This window comes from Otolemur garnettii, unplaced genomic scaffold (assembly GCF_000181295.1).
Source record: "Otolemur garnettii isolate 467f Iridium unplaced genomic scaffold, OtoGar3 scaffold00032, whole genome shotgun sequence".
Taxonomy (NCBI): Eukaryota; Metazoa; Chordata; class Mammalia; order Primates; family Galagidae; genus Otolemur; species Otolemur garnettii.
The window spans coordinates 13,093,387-13,115,901 of NW_003852427.1; the positions used below are offsets into that span (position 1 = coordinate 13,093,387).

The 22,515-nt window shown below is 42.0% G+C and overlaps 1 protein-coding gene across 1 annotated transcript in view; it reads right to left on the reverse strand.

The window, feature by feature from the left end:
• The window catches only part of SLC9A9 (solute carrier family 9 member A9), a 574,234-nt gene that overhangs the window by 306,591 nt on the left and 245,128 nt on the right, over positions 1-22,515 (reverse strand). The window contains exons 9-10 of the mRNA XM_023512997.1: positions 14,935-15,073; positions 10,190-10,295 (exon numbers count right to left, since the gene is read on the reverse strand). Coding sequence (XP_023368765.1) covers positions 10,190-10,295; positions 14,935-15,073 — 245 coding nt within the window. The remainder of the gene's footprint in view (positions 1-10,189; positions 10,296-14,934; positions 15,074-22,515) is intronic.

Sequence of the window (22,515 nt, forward strand, 5' to 3'; positions counted from 1 at the left end):
ACATAATAATAATAACATATTATTATTATTATTGCCTGGTCCATTGTTTTCTCCTCACCAAATTCAGGAAGGTGGTATGTATTAGCAGTTGTCAAACTGGAGTAGGTAAGACAACCCACTGAAGGGGAGAAGAAAATATAATTACCTTATACATTTCATTAGCATTTTTATGCATTCTAAAGTCATATAATTATCCTGGCGGTTAACAAATTGAAAATAAATATACAAGAATATGGTATCTGATAAACCTCCTTTACTTTTTGCCAGTAGGGGTCAAGAAACTCTAGCAAACGTTGCTCTAGCTGACCTCTAAGCACCTTCCACTTTTCAGTGTCTGTGATACGAATGGCTCCACTTTCACATTTGCTTCCACATCTGCACACAGGGAATTGAAGAAGTGCATTGGGTTTTATTTCCTGCTTCTCGTTGACTTCCTGTCAAACACATTAGCCGGTGTCTTCCTGTCAACCTTGACCTCCTCAAGGGCTGAGGCCCTGACCATTCTGTACTTCTCCCCACCCATAACGGTGCCCAGCAGACAGCAGGTGATCAAATGCAGATTTGTCCAAGGAATCAATCTCTATTTCAAGAAATGTTTATCTGCTTTGAAAAGAGACCATGTGGAAATTAGTTTTTGATTCTCACATACAAATAGATGTTTATATGAACTTATTAGTGGCAGGGTCCATTTTCTTTTAATATTTAAATTTTCTTATTCGAGGCTCTCCTCGCTGACAATCTTTGCGTCTGATAACATTATTCCACGGTTCTTTTCTCATTAAAAGTTGATGAAGCCTTCAGATATGGAAGCAGAAAAATAAATGTCTGTCACATGAAGCATGTTTTTCCTTGACATTAAATGCAGACTGGAAGAGTTTCTAAGACTAGAGAATATTGCATCTTTGGACAGGAAATATTATATCATCAGAACACAAAGAAAGTAAGAAAGAAAAAAAAATGTGTCTTGCTCCGAGACGGTACTCTGAGGGATTTAAGGTTGATGGGTTATTTTTCCATGCCACACTTTTATTTATTTTTGATCTAGTAAAAAGAGACATTTCTGACAGGTTTCCTACCACCACTGAAAGTGAACTTGGAACTGAGAAGTCAAAGATTTAATGAAATGGAAAACTCCTTTGGGGAATATGAAAGAATCCAAGTTTCCAAAGAATACAATTACTGTCTAGTTCACCATATTTGGCAACTCCATTGTTGGCAGATTAATCTCGAGTCTGTGGAATATAAGCCCATCAATAAAGAAAACAGCATAAATCTATGTTCTTTTCTGGTTTCTCCAATGCAGACTGGAGAGAGGCACTGAAGTGTTATTTCGGGGCTCTGTTTCATGATTTATAAACTTCCATTTAAGACACAAATCCTCTATGTAGATTCTTCAGAGTATAGTAATCAGTTCTTATGCAAATTAACTCGAGGTCTGGAGAAGAAGAAAACTCCTGTTGCTCTGATATCCCTGGCACAGTGCCTCACGTCTGGGGGCTCATCAGACTTCTCCTCCTTGTCCTTTTTACTTTTCAGTTTCCATTTCTTTGGAGTCAGCTAATAACACATTTACACCAAGGTTGCCTGAATCTCTAATCAGCAATCCGATCCCAGATGTCCATGTCCCATTGCCCACTGTGCCTTTCCAGGTGGAATTCCACACTCAGAATTCTGAAGGTCCCCAAATGAGCTGATTACTGCGTCTCCCTTTCTACTGCATTTCCTTGCATTCCGCATTTTGGGGGAAGTGAACCATTAGCCCCGTTGACAGAGGGACTTGGGAATTATCCTTGACTCCTCTTTCTCCTTCATCTATGCGTTGGTAATTTCTGCCATTGTTTTGACAACTATAGGCTACTGAGAAGAAAGGAATGTTCCCTTTTTCCTACGTCACTTGGCATCATGAAGAGATGTTAAATAATGGATGCAAATATTTACAGCGGAGAAAGCAGGGCAAATTTGTCCACAACTTTCGTTACATGTGCAGGTTGTTTGAATATTGAGATGAAGAGCTATTTGGTTGAAGAAACTGCAGGTGTGAGTTAATGAGTTATTATGCAAGGAGACACACTGTACACCTGTGTTCAGTGAGATGGCATCGTTGCTTGTTTGCCCTGGGTTCAGTGTGTTGGTTAACTAATCCCCTTGAGAATTCTGGATGCCTATTTCTGCAGCTTGAATGTCTAATATTTGAGCCTCCAGGATTTATTTTAGGCTTGGAAAACCCTCATTTGTTGGCGAATCATTGACTAAGTTGGATTCACCTGGTTCTGTCACTATGGAAGCAAGAGCCGTTTTAAGATAAGAGACGCTGGCTAATGACGGACTTGGAAACCGGCGCTGGCCAGATTTGTTTTGAGAAACAATTCAAACCAAGTCCCCTCCTGGCGATTTGTTTTATTTACTGAGCTCCAGAAATACATTTTCTAGCCAGTCATGCAATGCATCAGCAGCAACCCAAACGGAACACATTCACCTCTGCGCTAAAGCCTTAAGAGTTTCAAAGCAATTTTTTCCAAACCGAGATGATGGAGATGAGAAGTAATGAGCCAGCTTATTCAGATGACGTGAAATCTCAATATAGCCAGTAATAGTTATTTTATTTGGAAACCTTTCCTCCTTGTCTATGTAAAAAAAGACTTTCCCAAGTCCCACGTTTCCCTGACTGCTTACTCAACAAAAGTTTTCAGGAACTGACTTGACAGAGAAGCATGATCTGAGCTTCCAAGGGCAGCTTTTTCTTATCACGACAGTGTAATCAGGCCCTTGTGATCTGACACCAACAGAACAGGCTTGGATGGAGGGATTGAGATGTAACTTCACTCTGTGCTCTGCCCTTGTGAATGCCGAGTGCTTCTTTCACACAACTTGGCCAATTCCTTAGTGAATGGGACAGAGTTTTGTTTTTATTGTTTTACCATTTTTAATTTTTTCAGAGTCTTTTATTCTCTAGAATCAGTCTAAAAAGCCCAGAAACATCACTTAGGCATCAGGATTTTTTTTTCTTTGTGATTTTGCATATTTATTTTCTTCTATGGAAATCACCCTAAGCTGAGTAAACAAGGGTCTATAGTGTTTCCCTTTTTGTGTGAGACAATGAGGAATGCCACTGGCCTTCTCCTTCCTCCTTTGCCTCCAACGGAAATAAAATAGGCCCCAAGAATCTAAAAATGGAAGCCGCTTTTATTACAGCAATGCCTGGAAGCAGGAAAGTCATTAGACGCAGTGTCAGTGTTGCCATTAGAAATGTTACTCTTTGGGTGTTTAATGACAGTCCCTGAAAGTTTGCTTCTGGCGAAAACCTGACCCCCAAGTCTCAGCTGGGAAACAGATTGTAAATGAATTTTCAAACAACCTGTCCAGCTGTGCTTTTGGTTATCTTTATAAACCGAAAAGCTGCTTCTATGACAGGATTCAATTCCATTGGAGAGTAGGCTATAAATAACGCTGCTGAAGTATTTTCAATATTCAATTTAAAATAATAGCTCAGTAACCTAATGACTTTTGGAAAATAGGCCTCTGCACAAGAAAAATTCTACCTGATCAGAAATTAGGTAGGCCTGTATAACAGGGACCTTCTGGAGAGGCTACCTGACAGTCATGTATTTACTCAAAAGCCACATTCGGTATGTCTACGGTGTCCCTCCATTACAAAATAATAAAATCCTTTTACCTTAGTGGTGATGAAAATAGAGACACCAATTAATAGGATGACTTATTCCAGTTTCTTAGCAAGTCAGCTGAAGAGCCAGAAACCAAAGATATATCCCACGGTGGCTGATTTTATAAGTAGGGCAGACACATCTGTATCTAAATCTATATCCATCTATATATATATTCTCTTCTTTTATGCTCTTGTGAAAAGCCCCTAGAGTCCATTTCTATGCACACATTCTCGTCCCCCAGAAAGACTTCTCACTGGCATCCTATATTTCTCCTAGTCTTCCCAGATAAAAGTTTTTTCCACTGCACTTGTATATTTCAAATAGCAGAGAGTCAGACTTCTGGGGAATAGAAATGCTAAGCTTCATTTGCATGTCTAAAAGCCACTTGTTTCCAAAAAAACCAAGTTCTTCTGTGCAACTATTGAACATTCGCAGGTGCAATTTCCAAGAGACTGAGACGAGGTGGCAGCAAATGTGGCCCTTGAAGTAAAAGATGATCAAAATAAATCTAATGATCATCATCAAATTAGTAACAACTGAAAGTGAAAGCAGGTGATGTGGTAATGAGCAAGCCCCCCCCCCCCTCCACTGAAGTGTTCAGAATGAATCTGACAAGGAGCGGAATTGGAAAGGGTGATAGACACTGTGCAAACTGTCTTGAAAAGCTTGCTTCTTTTTGTCTATCAGTATGCACCTGGCCTCAGATGGGCCCAAGTAGCCTCGCCTGCAGGCTGTGCTGTCTCTCAGCCTCTCTTCCCTTCTGATCTGTCACCAAGTTATGTAGTTCCTTTTGTTGAAATTCCTCCTGGATTATTGCATCCTTTGTACCAGTTAGGCTTTTTGTTTGCTAGCAATAAGTGAAAGACTTTGGTTACTATAATCAGAAAGGAATGTATTGGAAGGGAGCGTGATAGCTCTCAGAAAAGTGGCATCAGGGTGGCTTCAAGCATTGGTGGCAGGGATAAATAGTGAGTGTCAAGAGGGCTCTGTTGTTGGGAAGGACAGATGCCAACGGTTATACATGGTCCCATCTCCCTGCTAGAGTTTCACATCCCAAGAAAAGAGTATGTGGTTGACCAACTTCACATGTCCTCCTTCTCCCTGGCAGTGGAAGGCGAGATACCTTGACTGACAGGGTGTTATTGAGAGGAGAGGGGGGCTGGTTTTCCTAAGAAACAGCAGAATGCTGTTACCATTGAAAGTGAGAAAGTGTGTAGAATAGCTAAAACCAACACGTGTCTGCCACGTTCATTTAGACTAGGCTCTTCTTTCCAAGCCTACATGTCTTTCTTTTTAACTGAGTAATTGGGAAAACGGAGTTACAAATAAATGAAATTTGTGATATAGCCTTCCCTTGATGTATGGATCTGCTGAAGACTATCTGGACCAGTGAACTATAGAATCTGCTGGAATGTCTATCGGGCACAGGGCCCTGAGTACCTCATACAGAGGTCTGCTATTCAGATTTTGAAAGTCTTCCCTTTTTTTGAGTGGACATCATTCATTCCACTGCTCAAAGGATATTTACTGAGTGCATGGGCTATTGTAGCCACTCTGTTGGACCTCACAGTCTCTTATAACTAATAGATATGAATCATAATTCAACACATCAGCTCCATTTCTGTATTTCAGAACTATCGAGAGTAAATCAAAACACTGTAATCTAGAGGCACAGATACAAACAACAGCCAATTAGAAACCATGAAAATTCCCATTCATTATAGCACCCAATTATATAAAATAGCTAAAAAGTTACTTATCAAGAAATTTGTATGTCTAATATGAAGACAGCCATAAAAATGTACTGAAAACCATAAACTATGACTCATGCATATGAAGAGACATAACATATTCCTGGGTGGGAAATCTCACTGCTATTAAATGCCACCACTCCTCAAATTAATATAAAAATGTCCCATAACCTCAATCATAACCCCAAAATTATTATCTGTTTGGAACCTAACAAAGTAATTTTCAAATTCATCTGGAATAATAAATACATGAGTCTAGAAAAGGAGCTTTTGAAAATGGACAAGGGGGGGTGAGAGATGGATTTACTGTATATTAAAGTAAACCATGACAGTAAAATAATAGAAACAGTGAAGATCCATCTCAGTGGGACAACAAAATCCCAACACACGTAGACCAATATATATACACACACATAGACATTTAAACTCATAGGTAAAGGATGATGGGTGTTAAGACAAGCAGTTTACCACATGGGAAATCAAAGTCCCTACTATTCTCTACATTTCACATCAAAAACTACAGGCCTACACCAGAGAAAAACACAATTAAATTCAAGAAGGGAGGAGGGTGGAGAGTGGCTTTGGTAATTTCCCCCCTAAGAGGTACAATGTGAGGGTCTACGGCACACTTGCTGGGTAAATGACTCAACTGCAACTTAGGCTTTACCTGCCAAGCATGAACAATGTAACCTTATACTTTCATAGTAATCCCCCCAACCCCCAAAAAACCACACACTAAAACAAACGCAGTTGGTTTCCAATGCAAAACCGAAACCACACAACTTTTCAAAGAGAGAGAAGTCCACATTACCATGAAGAACACTTGGGCTTTCTAAGGGGGAGATAAAATTAAGTATGCAAAACTTAGAAGTCTACACTAACCTGTTAATCTTATATTAACAAAATAGAACATTTAAAGGTACAAACACAAATTGAAAAATGTGTACAGCCTGTATGACAGTCAAAAGTTCATAATAGAGAGGAAGTAAAGTACCACGTGACAAAGATCAGCTTCTGAACAGATTATAAAACCAAGGTTTTAAACTGGTAATTCACCAAAGAAGAAATACAAAGAACCAGTGACATGTTATTAAAATTCCTTTCCTCAGCCAGATTATGATACATGTAAACCAGAATAAAATGGAAACTGATTATGAATTTAACAGTGATTAATCAGATTTCAGGTAGTAAATATGAATGAATGAACTCTCTTTTACCTTGTTGGTGGGAGCATAAAGAGATACAAACTTTCTAGACAATTTAGGCAAATGTCTTCAAAAACTTAAATTTTAGCCTTCCTATTCACCCAGACATTTTCTTTTTAGGCAGTTAAATATATAAAAATCCATATATCGAGCTATAAGGATTATCATTATAATAATGGCTGTAAATAATCCAAAGATTGGTAGAATTATGGTAAGTTCATGTGATATAGTATTTAACATCATAGAAAATATTCACTTTATTGAATGAGCAAAGCAAATTACTTACAACTAAGAAACATATACATATATTTAATATGTATGCATGCATATATTTAGGTATATATATTCAATTATATGTACACATATAATTAGATGAACACAAGTATTGATAATTGTTATTAATAGTCAATAAGACTGTAAGTGATTCTAATTTTATTTCCTTCTGTGAATCCGTGTTTTCTAAATTTTTCACAAAGAATATATATTACCTTGGATGTGAGAAAAAATAAAATATATTTAAAAATAGATGTCGTCTGTTTAAAGTAGTAGAGATTCTTTTTTCAAATGAAATTTTATGTGAAAGTGCAATTCATAAAATCAAGAAAGGGATGAGGTAGGGTGATAGGGCTAGAGCCCTGCTCACGTGGGGGATGTCCTGGGGGCCTACTTTGAAAGGTCAGGGTTCAGGGCACTCTGCTGAGAAATCACTGCATGTTAATGCCATCTCCAGTACCCATGTGAAGTGCCACTAGTGAGCCCATCCAGGGCCCTGTAGTTGCCGGTTGCCTCTACAGTTAACCATAAACAATTTAATAATTGATTCCATTTTATTCACAGTATTCACTGTTTTATATTCTTTCAGTAACCACTCTTCTAAAAAATTTTCTAGATTTTACCATATTGGTTTAGTGTGGATTAGAACTCAAAGGATTTTATTACATTCAAATGATCTTAGAGAATTATGATTCTACACCCTCACATTTTATTAAGGGTTGATATGAGAAATGATCACATGAAGAATAGATCTCGATCTTCTCTAAAGTTTTTATTAAATCCCTTGTCCATTCTGGTGTTAGACCCTCTTATGGCTGCATTTCCACTAAGGATGCATAGGATTGAAGTCCTCTAACATTTTAGTACCAGGAAAAATTTGCCCATTTTTACAAATAACAATGGCTTCCTATTATAATGCTGTATTATTCCTATGCAACTCATCACATTTCCCTTTTGGCTTTGCCTGCCAGAAAGCTCAAAGCTACAGTTATTGCCAAACCACGGCAATAAACAGCTGCCTAATTTTGCAGAAAAACTATCTCAGACCACTTGAGTGTTTACCCTCAACTAAATGGTCCCATGATAGGCATGGCTTATGTTATGAGCTGTCTCAAATCCAATTTGAAAATAGGCAAGGATTAAATAATAAACAAACAAACATATAAATAATTTGGACCAAGCAGCTTTGGTCTTTGGCAATAGAAAATGCGCTCAGAGTTTGGTTTATATCATATATATTGTCCAAATCTGGAACACTGTTCTTGAGTCAGGCTGCCCCTGGGGGCAGTCGGGGACATGGGTCTTTCTGCTCCTGAGATTCATACCCATATTCACTCATTCCATGGTACTAGCTCCTCAGAGGGTGGTCTTCCAAGAATCCCAGTAAGGATATTTGGTTGAAAAGGATAATAAAGAGCAAGGTACAGATAAACTAGCAATTCATACTGTTTCCCATGGCCTTAAAGTAGTTAAGAGAACAAGACTTACTGAAATGGACCAGGAAATAGACAATTTTCATGCATAATAATGAATAATTCTTAGACAGTGGGATGTGTGTGTGTTTATTACAACTCTCAACAGAAGATTAAAAAATGTTAGGCGAGTTCAGGTACTTCTTTACCTTTCTGGAAGCTCAAATATTCTTATTATTAACAGGACTTAGCTCATTTTACAAGTGATGTGTTAAATAAGGCACAGGATGTAGTGGATGGGGAACCAGATCTTTTTGAATGATTATGATATAAATGATTTACTTATGTTACTTCATTTAAGGTACATGGTTATTCTTTTTTTTTTTTTTTTTTTTTTTTAGTGGGAGGCATAAGCTCTTCAGAAACCTCCTTGATACCACAGCAATTTACTAACATAACAGACTTTACATTGGGATAATTTGGATACAAGGTCCTGGTAGGGTGGAATTTGGGAATAAAGTTTGAACTGTAGGGGCACAAGAACTGGCAGGGTGCCTTTCTGTATCAGCAGGAGCTACCCTGAAAGCTCATTGGGATTGCTGGCCTGTGGGATTTGGATGGTATTGGGATTACCTCACTTTGCAGTAAGGTGCGTCAGCTGATTAGAGAAATAGGCTATTATTACCGAAAAGAATGGCCATGGCATTCACAGGGGAGCCAAGGTCAGCTGAGGAGCAAGTAGGTCAGGCGGCTTCTTGAGCAGAGTTTCATTCAAGGTAGAAAAGCTTGGTGCTCTAGAGCTCAGGGTCTAGAACTCAATTTCCTAGTTTTAAATCCCAGCTCCACCACTTACTGTTAGCCGAATAAACTGGGGATAGTCTTTTACTTTGAATTTTTCTGTAAATTAAAGAGATCATCATGAAAGGCAGCTACCCACTTCTTGGCTCATGGTATACCCTCAATACATGTCAAATTTTATTTTCATTTATTATTCGGATTTAATGAATCACCTATTAAAGTGCAAGTACCCTAGGATACATACCTGGTTACTAATTAACATTTAAGGGCAGATTCTGCCCCTTTGAATGTCTGTGAAGATGTAATGAGCTGAAAGGCATCCAAAATTGAACCCTGGGAGAAACAGGGAACAGGCCCCGGGAAGAGAAATAGCTTTGGCGTTTTGCTCAGAGCCACTGTGATTCCCTTACGTGGAAAAACACCCATTCCTTGCAGAGACCCAAACCCAAATACTGCTGTTGCAAAAAGGCAATCTCATTGCTAAATCCAGATCCCAGGATTGGTGGCCCTTGGGGCCTTAGGGACTGCCCCTCTCTCTATCAACTGTTCCAGCTCAGAGGACTCTCTCTATAGACTTTCTGTGATAAGAGACATTAAACTGTACAGCCCCATTCGCTATTTTTTTTTCTTACCTGCCGTGGAGAATACACAAAGATCCTCAACACTGACCTGTGGAACTGTGCACACCTGGGAGAGCCTGCTTACATTGGAACCTGCTGTTTACAGCCAAGGGAAAACCACATTTTCTACGAAGCAGCTCTATCCCTTCACACTCCAAGTGGAGACTTCCATTTGTAAAGTCATCCATCACCTCCACGCATCCGTCTTTTCAACACACCTCCTGTCCAGCCGGGACAGAAGAGGAAAGCATTCTGGAGACATTCCATTAAGTTATTTTGTGTGAAATGGATGAATTATTATTTTTTTCTCTCCTCGGGCTACCCAGGAGAGGCTGATTCTGACACAAACATTCACATTCACTGTTTAAGGCTCCATTTCACCTCCTGCTAGGCCAGGGAGGGGCACACACCAGAGACCCACAGGCGCTCACACTTCCACTTGGCTGTGCCACACGAACCACTGACCTGTTAACCCGGCAGCTTCAGCAGACAGGAAGGCGCTCCAAGAAAGGAGGAAAAACAGGCCTGTTTCCAGCATCGGGAATTCACACAGCTTGGTAAATTTGGTCAGGTGAGGAAGACAGGTTAAGGGAAGCAACAACCACGCTTACAGCTGCATTTCCTTCTTGGCTGAGAAAAAAAAATGATCTGGTCAGGATGGTTTTAAACAACTGATTTTCAGACCTGACTATAAAGGCTGTAGCTTTCTTTGGGACTTACTTGGAAGCCAGTAGAGTTCCATGCTTCACTGGGGGTTAAATGCCTGTATATGTTCAAACCTTTGTTCAGATAGAGAAAGGTGTCTCACTAAGGACATGAATAGCCAACTCCTTGAACTTGGCCTTGGCCCCTGCAGTGTGGCAGGCATGGGGCAAACCAAAGCAAGGAGAGTGTGGTGAGAATAAGATGCTGCAAGTCCCTCTGTGCACAAGGAGGAGGGAGGTGCTGCTCCCTGGGGAGTGCAATCTGTGGGGTGGTGTCTCCTCTCCTCGGGATGCAAACAGGATCGGGGGAGCAGTTATATCCAGTGGGACGGAGGATGTCTGTGCCCTCTTGGTGTAAGTTAAGATGGAGGAAAATGTATATTCTTTCTAGGTCAGGCCAAATGCTCTTTGGAAGGAAATAGTACATTTTGACAAGGATGACACTTAGTCAATAGTCTATAAATCGCAAATAAAACAAAGGGATAGTGATTCAGGTTTGGCAGAGAATGGATTGTGAGGAGATGATTAGGAATCTGTAATCCATGGGAAGGGGTTAGTTCCATTGCAGCTGTGTCCACAATAGGCACAAAATACCCTGACAAATAAGGACAGATGCGCATTTTGCAAGTTTATGCATTTAAAGCAAAATCCAAAGGAGATTCCACATTAAGAGAGGTTTGGCAGTGGGGCAGGGAAGTAAAAACATAATCTCTGGGGTCTGTTCTGTTTCTCGACTCTGTCAGTAATTGGCTGTGTGATTTCTGATTAATATCTTGGCCCTTCTGAGCCTCATTTGTATCCTATATGACTTGATAAGAAGACTTGCACCCACAGTATGGAGAGTGAAATGGGGCAAAGTACATTAGAAATGCTTTGTGAAGTCTTAGAAAGGACCAAGGCAGAATCACACCGTGGTTGGAGGTGTGGCCTCTGGAAGCTGACTCCACCTGGGTTCAAGTTCATAGCATTCACTTGGACCCATCTGTTCACCACTCTGTGACTTGGTTTTCTTCTCTGAAAATGGGAATAAAAATACCACTTTCCTCAGTGGCATATAGGTTAAATACTTAGAATCATGCCTGGCATGTAACAAATGTTACATATAACATTTCTGTGTGCATACTGCTGTCATTTAAATTAATTAAATTTTTTAGAGATGAGGTGTTACCATGTTGCTCAGGCTGGCCTCCAACTCCTGGGCTCAAATGATCCTCCTGCCTCAGCCTCCAGAGTATTGGGACTACAGGTTCATGCTACCGTGCTGAGATGAATTAAGTTTTTTTACATAAAACATCTTCCGTTTAGAAATAGTATTGTTAGCATCTGGAAGAAATTCTATCTGGAATAAAAAATGGGTTGCCCAGAGAGCCTTTTACAATATTCCCTTTTGTTACCTGAAGGGAAGGCTTTGTTTCACTGGGGTCTGTTCTTCAGGATTCTCTCTTCTAGTTTGTTTTAAAGAGAATATTGAGGCCAGTTTGAATAGCAGAATATTGGCTAGCTAAAGAGCATTCCTTTTTTTCAATCTCCTCCAAAAAGTAGTTCAGTTCTGGGTCAAGCTTCAAGTCCAGAGTACAGTGACCTACAATCAGGGGAGACTCCACCTCAGAACAGCTGCGGTATTGAGGTTAGTAAGGCAGAGGAGACACAGAATGTGCCTGTCTCCTCCACGGCCTATGTCTGCACAGCCTGTGAGAGGCTGCCTGTTTGATGGTGGCACTGTTACTGAGCCTCCATTTATTTCTTCTGTCCCCACAACCTTTCTTCCAGATCTGATCCAATCTCATGCCAGAATTCAAATCTCCAGGAATTTTTCCCCCTTCTCTTATTAACCTGTTTGCCCATGTAACTAAACCTTCTCTTTGTACCAGGCAGAGAAAAATTCTGATTTCAGCATCTCTACCTAGTGCAGACTCTGGAGCTGAAAGCCTGGGTTTGAATCCTGACCCTGAGATATCTTACTTGTATGGCTTTAGCTGAGTTATTTAACCTTGATTGCCTGAGTTTCTTCAGCTGTAAAATTGGTATAATAATAGCATCTATCGCCCAGGGTTCTTGTCAAAGTTGTCTGAGATAAACCATGCAAAATGTCTGGCACATAGTAAAGTTTTCAATATACGTCAAGAGATATGATCATGTTCATTGTTACTGATATATGACCCAGGGTGAGCTACATAACCTCCCTGAGCCTTGGTTTCCTCGTGTGCAAAGTGATAATAATAATAACCTGTTTTATAGGCTTATTCAAATGAGGAGATGCATATAAAGGCCTTAGAATATGCCAGACACTTGCTAAATACTCCAATCATTATTATTACTCTAGTCTAAACAACACATGACCTCTGTTACAATTCCACTTACAAATTAAGAGGCAGGCTTGGCGCCCATAGCTCAGTGGTTAAGGCTCTGGCCACATGCATCAGGGCTGGGGGGTTCAAACCCAGCTAGGACCTTCTAAACAACAATGACAACAATAACAAAAAATAGCTGGGCATTGTGGTGGGTGCCTATGGTCCCAGCTACTTGGGAGGGTGAGGCAAGACAACTACTTAAGCTTAAGAGTTTGAGGGTGCTGTGAGCTGTGATACCAGGATACTCTACCAAAGGTGACATAGTGAGACTCCATCTCAAAAAAAAAAAAAAAAAAAAAGTCATAGGCAATGGAGAGTAGTGGTTATGAGCATGGTTTGCCTCTTGATTCTTCCAGATTTACTTACTGGCTGCTTGACCTTAGGCAATAGTTTATACTTTCTATAAGGCAGTGTCCAATAAACGTAGTATGTGGCGATGGAATCATTGTGTGGGCTAGGCATGTGTGGTATTGCCATGTAAGACAAGTCTTGGAGGCCTGGCATCCCATCAGTATTGGGTAGATGATTTTATTGTTGTTGGAACTATCCCTACCTCTTCTGCCTTACCTGGTTTCTGTCCATGGAAGTGCCCTCCTATGAGAGTTCCAGGATAAAACTTCCAAGTGGCCTTTGACTGTTTCCTCACCTGTCTCTCTAATAACCAACTGATCATTAACTCCTAGAGATCGTTGCTCCTAACACCAGACTCCTCCCTGCAGCCTCCTCTGCACTCATCATCATGGTTTCCTTTGATTCTAGTCCCCCCCCCCCCGCAGATTCTTCCCGTGTGCCAGTTCTTCATCAACATTTTGCAAACAGGACTGTCAGTGTGTCCCTGTCTGCAGCAGCAACCCTCGGCAGCCTGGAGATAGCCCACATGCTAATTCCCTCCCACCCGTGTCTCCGCATCCCCCATTCCTCAGCAGCCAGGGCCTTCTGGTCCTCTCAGGCACCTCTGCCAGGTGTTGGGTCAGTCCCACCTCCACGAAGTCCCTCGTGACCGCTGGCCTTCCCTTCTTGAACCACATGCCACACAGCCTGTGCCTGTGTCCTACCTATCTTCCAGGCCAAGCTCAAAGCCCACTCTGCATGAAAATACTGCTTTTCAAATGACTTTCCAGAATTATAAGGTTGGCTAAGAGTCTGTTGGACTATTCCAGACACAATTGCCTTGTCCCCGTTTGAATTCTTATAGTGTGATAACCTGGATGTGGCTTTGGCACTCTTTCTGTCCAACTTGTAATATAGAGCCACCTTTCCAAGCTTGTCACTCACTAAGCAGGGGCCTTTTTTTACTCACATCCTCGCTCTTCTTTGACACCCTTGGTAGAATCAAGAACCAGTCAGCTGCTGCCCAGTGAATGCCTTTCTTTGCCTGGGCCCTGCCTCCCCTGGCCCTCTCCTTCCTCCTCATTTCCCTGAGGTCTTTGGCCCTGGATCCTTCACTCTTCCTCTCCTCTGCAGATCCACTGAGCCCTCACACTTGACCCTGGCTCTCTGACTTTCCTTCTCAACTCTGACTGACTTGGCTCCCATCTGGTTGTTCTAAGTGAACAGCCCACCAGACCAGGTTCTTTCCCTGGCTCAGATCTTCTCAGAACTAAACTTCCTCATGCAAAATAAGAATCAAATGACACAATTGCCCAGATATGGCAAACATGTCATTTCTGCATTGCTTGCAGGCTCCCTTCTACAAAGTAGCTGGGAATACGTGTTTAAATCCACAGAGGTCTCTGACGTGGCCAACCCTGTGAGCTAGCAATTGAATAAGCTTAAAAAGGAATCAGGGAATACCCAGTATATCATCCTTTCTCCACCCCCAGTCAATCCTGTCTTGTTCTTGATCCTGACCCAGTAAGGACAATCCTGATGCCTCTGTCCACTTCCTATGCAACATTTTTAAGGCTGTTGATAGCCTAGAATCAGACAGTGGCAATAGTGTAGAACTGGGCTTGCACATTGTAAGAATCTGGTCCTCTCTGCCACCGGTACCTACTCATGTCTCAGGGATAACTTGCAACCAAGTGCCTCAGTGGTCCATATGAAGCTTGAGTCACAGACTATCTAGCTGGTCTGAAGGTTGCCCATCCTCAGAAACGTTCCATCAACATTGACTTCTCTTAACAGTCCTCAGCTTTCCACACACAAAGGATATCAGTGCCGTGATAACTGCATACGCGGACCCCATTGCAAAGGAGCCGGCAAAGATCCCCAGGAAATTCCCCACGGACTGGAAGAAGGCTGCAGCGTCAAATGCATTTGGATTCTCCTTGGGACTGTAAATGGAGATAGAACTGAAAAGAGAAGAGGGCAAAGGTGAGTTAGTAGCTTTCGTCTTATAGCCCTAGAGGATTTTCTACCCACTTTTGGAAGAGGGGTTTTCCCCCTGAAGGTTGGGTGCTGGTTGGAAGCATTGGAGGGAAACAGATGAGGAGGGGGAGAGGTAGAGGATTCGGAAAGATTTCCCCCTCCTTACTGCTCCGTCCCACGGGCCCCGTAGATTGCTGCCAGTCAGTAAACATTTTTATATCGGAAGGGTCGTAAAGAATATTGTTTCTGAGCAAACTAGACATTAAAACATGGTAGGTGTATAAGGAATCTGCTGAGAAGACAGATAACTGTGAATTATTTAGTGGACATATGTCTTCAGTGCTGTTATATATTCACAAATGTTCCTGATAAAAAGTGCACTTTTACGGCCTGTGCACAAATGGGTATACAAATCACAGCGTGCACAAAACATTCTGCCGTGATCTTGTCATAAACCACAAAGCATTCCTCCCCCCCAGTGTAACCCTTCAGAAACAGATCACCAATGGTGTTGAGAACATCACAGTATTAACCCCCGGGGAGAGACAAAACCCTCGTTTTCCCTCGGAAACAAATGGCAGCAGCTGCCTGAAGTCGTCTTTTATACCCCAATTCTGGCAAGTGCCAGCAGATTTACTTCCATAGAGAAAAATCAATCCACCAATAGGCGGCCTGTTCACTTAAATATTTTTCAGGACATCATATTTGTTTTTTTTTGTTTGTTTTTTTTTTTAAACCAAGGCCTTGAATCTCAGTGTTAAGGACAAGGTAGGTCCTATTTTAGGAACTTTGAACTCCATATGGTGGCATTAAAATGAACAGATGTGCTGACACCAGTAGCTTTAGGGAGTCCGATGAAGTAACGTTTCAGATTTTGGGGGGTGGGGTACCTTTTATTTTAATACAACATTTTAAAAATTCTTGAAAAAATTTGAGTATGACAATGGGTTTTGGAAAGGATTTTGTAACCATATCAAGAACAAAAAGGAAACGAGACACACCGACTGAGATTAGAATGGATTGTACAGAGATGTAACGGAATCTCTCGCGGTGCTGGTGATTAGAGCATATTAACTCGCTGACCCGACTTCTGTGCCCAGAGACTAGTTAAGAGTGAGCAGGGGGAGGGGATTTCAGTCCTCCTACAGGAAGACGTGGGGCACAGAAAAGGTAGTTTTAAATGTTCTTAGTTTTTTCCCTCGATGTCTTTAAACCCCCAAAGTAGGCCAAACCTTTCTGCTTTGATCTAGTAATTGGATAAGGAAGATAAATGTGGATCTTGAATGGAGGCCTGAAATATATGCGAGCAAAGGATTGCCTTTGAAGTGTTTTTCTTTTTGTAAAGTGTTGTGCTTTGCAGGAAAAAAAGGAAAAGCAAACTCACTTTTGGGTCCTTTGTATCTGCCAGTTCTGAAAAAAGGGGTAGAACCCCAAGGCCCTTAGGCAACCTGGTGCCCGAGGCTGTGAAGCTGGAAGTGTGTGTGTTGACACCAGCATGCTCTTCATTCCAGTGAAGAGACAGCAGTGATGAGAGAACACACCATTTGCCTTCTGCCTTTCAAACAAAGGTGTTTGCAGAGGGTAACCCAGCTTTGGAGGTAATTCTGTGAAGGCCCGAGGCCAGCAGATCTGACCCATGGAACAGGCACCACTTCACCCTGACTCCCTCCTCCGCCCCTCAGCCAAGTCTGCCCCCACCTGGCACTTCTGGGTCTCCAGGCACCACGTCACATCATTCAGCTATCTCTTGTACCAGAGTTCAGGTGATTTTGTTTTTAAAACATTTTTATTCAAATTCAAGGGTATCATTAAAGACTATTCAGGAAATCATAACTTTTCTGTGCTAATTATATTTATCAAATGTAAGTGAGAAGATGTAGTTTGAAAAAGTTCACCTGTGCATCACTGAAAATCGTCTGGCTATCCCCACTGGTTTTCATTCTGCACTTAGGGAAATGTCCACTTCCTGCCTACCAAACATGGTACGGCCAATTTGTCTGCCCAACTTTATACCCTTCCCTCTGATGTGCGTCACTGAACTGAAAGGAAAAGTTTAACACCCCTTGGCCTACGGAGACTGTCCATTGAATTTGCTGGCCCTAAAGCTCCCTGGGTCATCGGCACAGGGTCCTGCCATGTGCCAGGTGGGGCACTGTGTACAGAGTGCAGGAGGCAGGCAGAGGAGAGCACAGAGAGGGAAGCAGAGTGTGATTCAACAACGTTTTGTTGAACAGCTGATATGTATAAGGCATACTTAGGCAAGGAAGCCTAAGATATAGAGGACAATTTAGTCTAGTCCCAGGACAGAGTATGATTTTGTGAGAGAAACACAACACTGAATGGTACAGAAGAGGAAAGGGGCACTGTTTATGTAGGAGATGGCACTTGAGCAGCAGTGAAGGGGAGAGGGTATCCCGGGCAGTGGAAAGAGTGCAAGGACAGCAAGGAGGCAGGTGAGTTGGAGCACACACAAGGCAGGGCTGTGTGGTTATGGCCGGAACCCAGGGAGTGTGTGTCGGGGAGAAGACAGAAGAGGCAGCGTTACTCAGACCCGTAAGTCCCACGCTGAGAAGATAGGAAAGCCTTCACACTTACATAATATTTGGCCCTCATATGCCTAGGTTATAATTTTATTTGATCCTATAACATACATGAAGTAAACAGAGAAAGTATTATTACCTCTCCTCTTCCCTCCCTTCCTTCCTTTTTTCCTTTTTTTTCTTTTATAAAATAAAGAACCAAAGGATCCAATAAATTAACATCACCCAGCCACACAGCTACTAAGTTCACACTGTGGTTTTCTTCTTTCTTCCTTTATATTTTTTTTTATTTCTTAGAGCATAACTGTGTACATTAATGCAATCATGGGGTACAGTGTGGTGTTTTCATATACATTTTGAAATACTCTCATCAAACTGGTTAACATAACCTTCATGTCATTTTCTTAGTTATTGAGTTAAAACGTTCATACTCTGCTTTTAGAAAGATTCACTTGTACCCTTGTAAGGGTCACCCCTTTCTTCCTTTAAAAAGTGATTTTATCGTGGGGGAACCATGAACCCACTTGGGGATAGTTGACTGGCAGTGTCACACTGACTATAAGGACAGCAGAACATCAGGCACCGGAAGCTGGACTCTCATGCCTGGGATGGAGCATGGTCCGCGCATTCCTGTACCCAAGCCTCTGAGCAGCTTGCGCGGAATGGGGTCACTGCACGCCCTCTCCTGTCCCACTAGCAGGTGAGACTTGGGGCTTCTCACAGAAACCTGCTTTTATGTCTGGCATGGCCAGCCTTGGCCTGGGTCTTGCTTTTCTTTGCCTGCCCAGAACACAAGCTGGTGCCTGGCATGCTGTATGAGGCTGGTGGAATGAATGAAGGCAGGACAGTTAGAAAGCAGAAAGGAAACAAAGCAGGAAGGGGGAGGTTTGCAAAAGCTAGTCGTCTGCTAAAATGAATCATATCCACAAGATTTTTTACCGGGCATTGAGTATGTGGGTACTCATAGGGTTATCAATCTGATCTCAAAAACTTACATTGAACCTCTCAATTGGAGCCTAAGGTTTGACATTTATTGGCTAGATGGCCCTGGGCAGGTTACTTCCTCATGCTCAGACTCAGTTATATTATCTGTGAAATGGAGATAATGATAGTACTTATCCCCCAGAAATCCTGTGAGGAGATGAGGTACACTTAAAACTCATGTATGAATCTTATGAATTGTAGAGTCATCCACTGAGTGATTACTGGGGGCACTCAGAATAAACACTCAGTGAAGATTATTTATCCTCACCATCATCATCAGTATTCTGCTAAGAACTTACACCTGTCTCACAATGACAGATAACAAGCCCTAGTTGCAACTAAGGCAGATGGGGTGTGGCTGCCCTCATGGCACAACAAGCTTTGAGGTGGCTGGAATCAGTTATTTTTGCATGGGGACAGAAGGGTGTCCAGGAAGGAAAGACAGCAGGCAGGTGACCCAGGGATGTGGCTAAAAAATTGTCATGTTTATCATAAAGCTCTTGGCTTAGGGGATCATGGAGGGAAGGAGTGCCCTCAGCAGCTTGGGCAGAGGTATGACCTATAGACAAAAAAAGGCCAGGAGACTCAGCTTGAGATGCATTTCCCCAAGGTTAGTGGGGGGATATTCTGGAAGCAAAGCCCCCTGTCTTCTTGTGGGGGGATTAGGTAAAAGAGGCAGAGGCCCAAGAAGGCTGCACCTCCTGGACTGCTGGAATTTTAGGAAGATGTTCATCCAGGCTCTTGAGCCTGGCAAGAGGTATCTCTCTGGAAAATCTGTCTGATTTTTGCAATACTAAACCTCTGGATTTAGAAGCAACAATTGTGGGTGAGGGGTGGGGTGGAAATAAGCTGAGGGCTTGGGTGGCACATACGGAGTTTTCCAACTTAAACCCAAAGGAGGAATGTCATTGTTCCAGCAATTTCAGCCCTTTACACGTCTCCTCTTTACCAAGGGAGATGCTTGAACTACTTTTTTCTATTTCAATACATTTTAAAAATGCAGTCATCGTTATTATTATTTTCTTTTAACTGCAGGTTAATATGAGGGTACAAATGATTAGGTTTTATTGTTTGTATTTCTCAGGTAAAGTTCAAGTTGTAGTTGAGCCCTTCACCCAGGGGCCCTCCTATAAACCCTCACATTGTGCATATTAGATGAGAGCTTGCCAGTTCCCCCCACTTCTCTCCGTTCCCCCATTTGATTTTACATGTATTTTTCTCTTGCATGGGCATGGAGCTGTTTTTCTATTGGTTCCATATTAGTATTGAGTACATTGGATACTTGCTTTTCCATTCTAGTGATACTTTACTAAGAAGAATGTACTGCAACTCCATCTTTCTATGGCTGCATAGTATTCCATGGAATACACATACCACAGTTTATTAATCCACTCTTGGGTTGATGGGCACTTGGAATAGGTGAAAATACTAGAGAGGGGAGAGGAGAGGGAAAGGAATTGGATTTTCTGTTAACCTATGTGGTAGCTGTTCTCTGGGACACCACTCTGAGGAGGCATTATTTATAGTACAAACTGGTGAAGATGGATCTATTATCCAGTCCTCAGATTTCTGGGAAAATGTTGGATGGAACCAATGTCCTTGAAAATGACGTGAGCAGAAATATGCAGTGGTGTTTAAATATTCATCTCATAAAATGGAAGCACATCTAGGATATTGATTCATTCTGTTCAGGAACAGATTATTCAGCAGAAATTAGTTTGATGATAGTTTATTGTATCCATACTCAGAAATAAATATGTGCGGTATCTTTTATTCAAAAATTTTGAGGTGAATGAAGTATCCTAAATTCCTCTGATGAAAGCAATGGGAATACGGATCATTGCACTTACTGTACCATTGAAGATTCTTAGACTTAGGATGGAGACTCCAGTGTTTCTCTATAACCCTCTTTTCCTCTATATATGATGCTCCTGCAGGGGACGTGCCTCTCAGGTTAGGCAGCATTAAGAGTGTAGAATATGAATCTGAGTGAGATCTGGGTGTGCATTACAGTTCTGCCACTTACTGGGTATGTGACCTTGAGCAAGTTATTTAAACTACTTGCACCTCAGTTTCTATAAAATTAGGATGATAATAATAGTACCTACCACATTGGGTTGCTGTGGCAATTAAATCAATCAATGTTTATGAAGTATTTGAAATGGTACCTGAGCTAGACAAACATTACTTAAGTAGAATATCTCTTTCTCTTGTCTCTCTCTGTTTCTCTCCCCACCTCTCTGTCTCTCAAAGCTTGGTTCTTGATTTAGTTCTAAAAGAAGCATTTCAAATACATTTCTAATCAACACCTCAACCTAATCAGAGCTAAGATTTTTTGCACCTGTCTCTCACGTGATGCCTGGCTGGTCCCTGGTCTAGGAGCTCTAGGTGCCAGGGATCCTTTGATCATATAATTTTTTAATGCAGAATGTGTAGCACATAGTGAGTGCTCAATAAATGCTAGGGCTGCAGAAAGAGGAGGGGGGAGAGGGAAGAGAAGGAAAAGAGGAGAAAGGAGAGATGCTGTGAGTGACGTGATGCTGAGGGTAAAAATGAAATGATAGGTACGGAAGGTATAATACCAATGTTACCGCCATCATTTCCAGCAATGCCACCTTCTCTGGAATGTTGGCCACCTTCCCCTTCTGCTGAGATCTCTCTTTCTAAATCGTTCACAACGTTCCTCAAGTTCTCTTTCCAACATCATCCGCTCCTGTTATTCTTCACTGCGATCGCTAAAGTATTTTGCTACCCAGGTTCTCACAGAAACTACCCAACAACCTCAAGCTCACAGGTGGCTGCATGCACTCTCCTCTGACCTGTCACCCCAAATTCCACCGTCTACTTTCTCTCCTGGGTGCCTAATCAGAGCAACCTATTTCTCTATCCCCAATCCAGCCTCACTTCCTTTATTAACATGAAATCCATGTCACTGCAAAGCTTACAAAAAGAAGTAGTAAGCCAATATATTGCATCCCCTTCAGAATTTCCAGGAACTTAATCATTCAAGAAAAAAATGAGAAAATGATTACTATAGCCAAAGATATACAAAAAGATTTTCTGACTTTTCTGCCAAATCTTTACTCCCTAACAAAAAATGTCCTAATTATTGGCACCAGCTCATTGAAGAGTTCTTGATTAGCTGGGACATAAATAGGACATTTTTTCCCCCAGTCACTCTTTCCAGCTGTACTATAGCAAATTCACCTTCATGCTGGGTAAGTGGTTTTATTAATGATGTCTTAGTCAAATGCCATAATTCAATTCATTTTGGTTATTAAAATTTAGTGCAGCCCAACTTAAAACCTAACTCTCCAAAGCAAGATCCCCCATTCTTCCTGTAGAATATTCTAGAGCAGCAGCCTGTTTCTCCCCCTCCTACTGGGGTACCCCCTGGTACAGAGGCTGGAGGAGAGATGGGAGCCCAGCTCTCTTTTCACATGGCTGATTGCTTATCAAGAGTGGGCTGGGGTCTCTGGTTCCTGCTCCATCCCTCTCTTAGGGACCTCCATTGACATGGCAGCATCTCCACTTTGCTGAGAACCCTCTCACAGGTGCCGCTGATCTTCCACCTGCCCCGCTACCTGTGCTCATTCCCAGCCCATTTCCATGGCTTGGATCAGTGGCCATGTAGGCAGCTCACTGGCTCTCACCTGTCTCCTGACTCATGTTCATAAGGGGTTCCCCTGAGCATGCTCCATATAGTACTGGCCTGGGTGGGATCAGCCCACCTACTCTCTAGACTCCTGCTTTCAGGAATCTCTAGGCCAGAGGAAGCACAAGTGCCTTATTTTTGTGGGATCTCCCATGTGGAGAAGCCATATTCAGGACCTTCCTTCCTTGCTCTGCTTGGAGAGGGGCTCAGCCCTCTATAGGTTGCTACACTGGGGAACGAGCTGCCA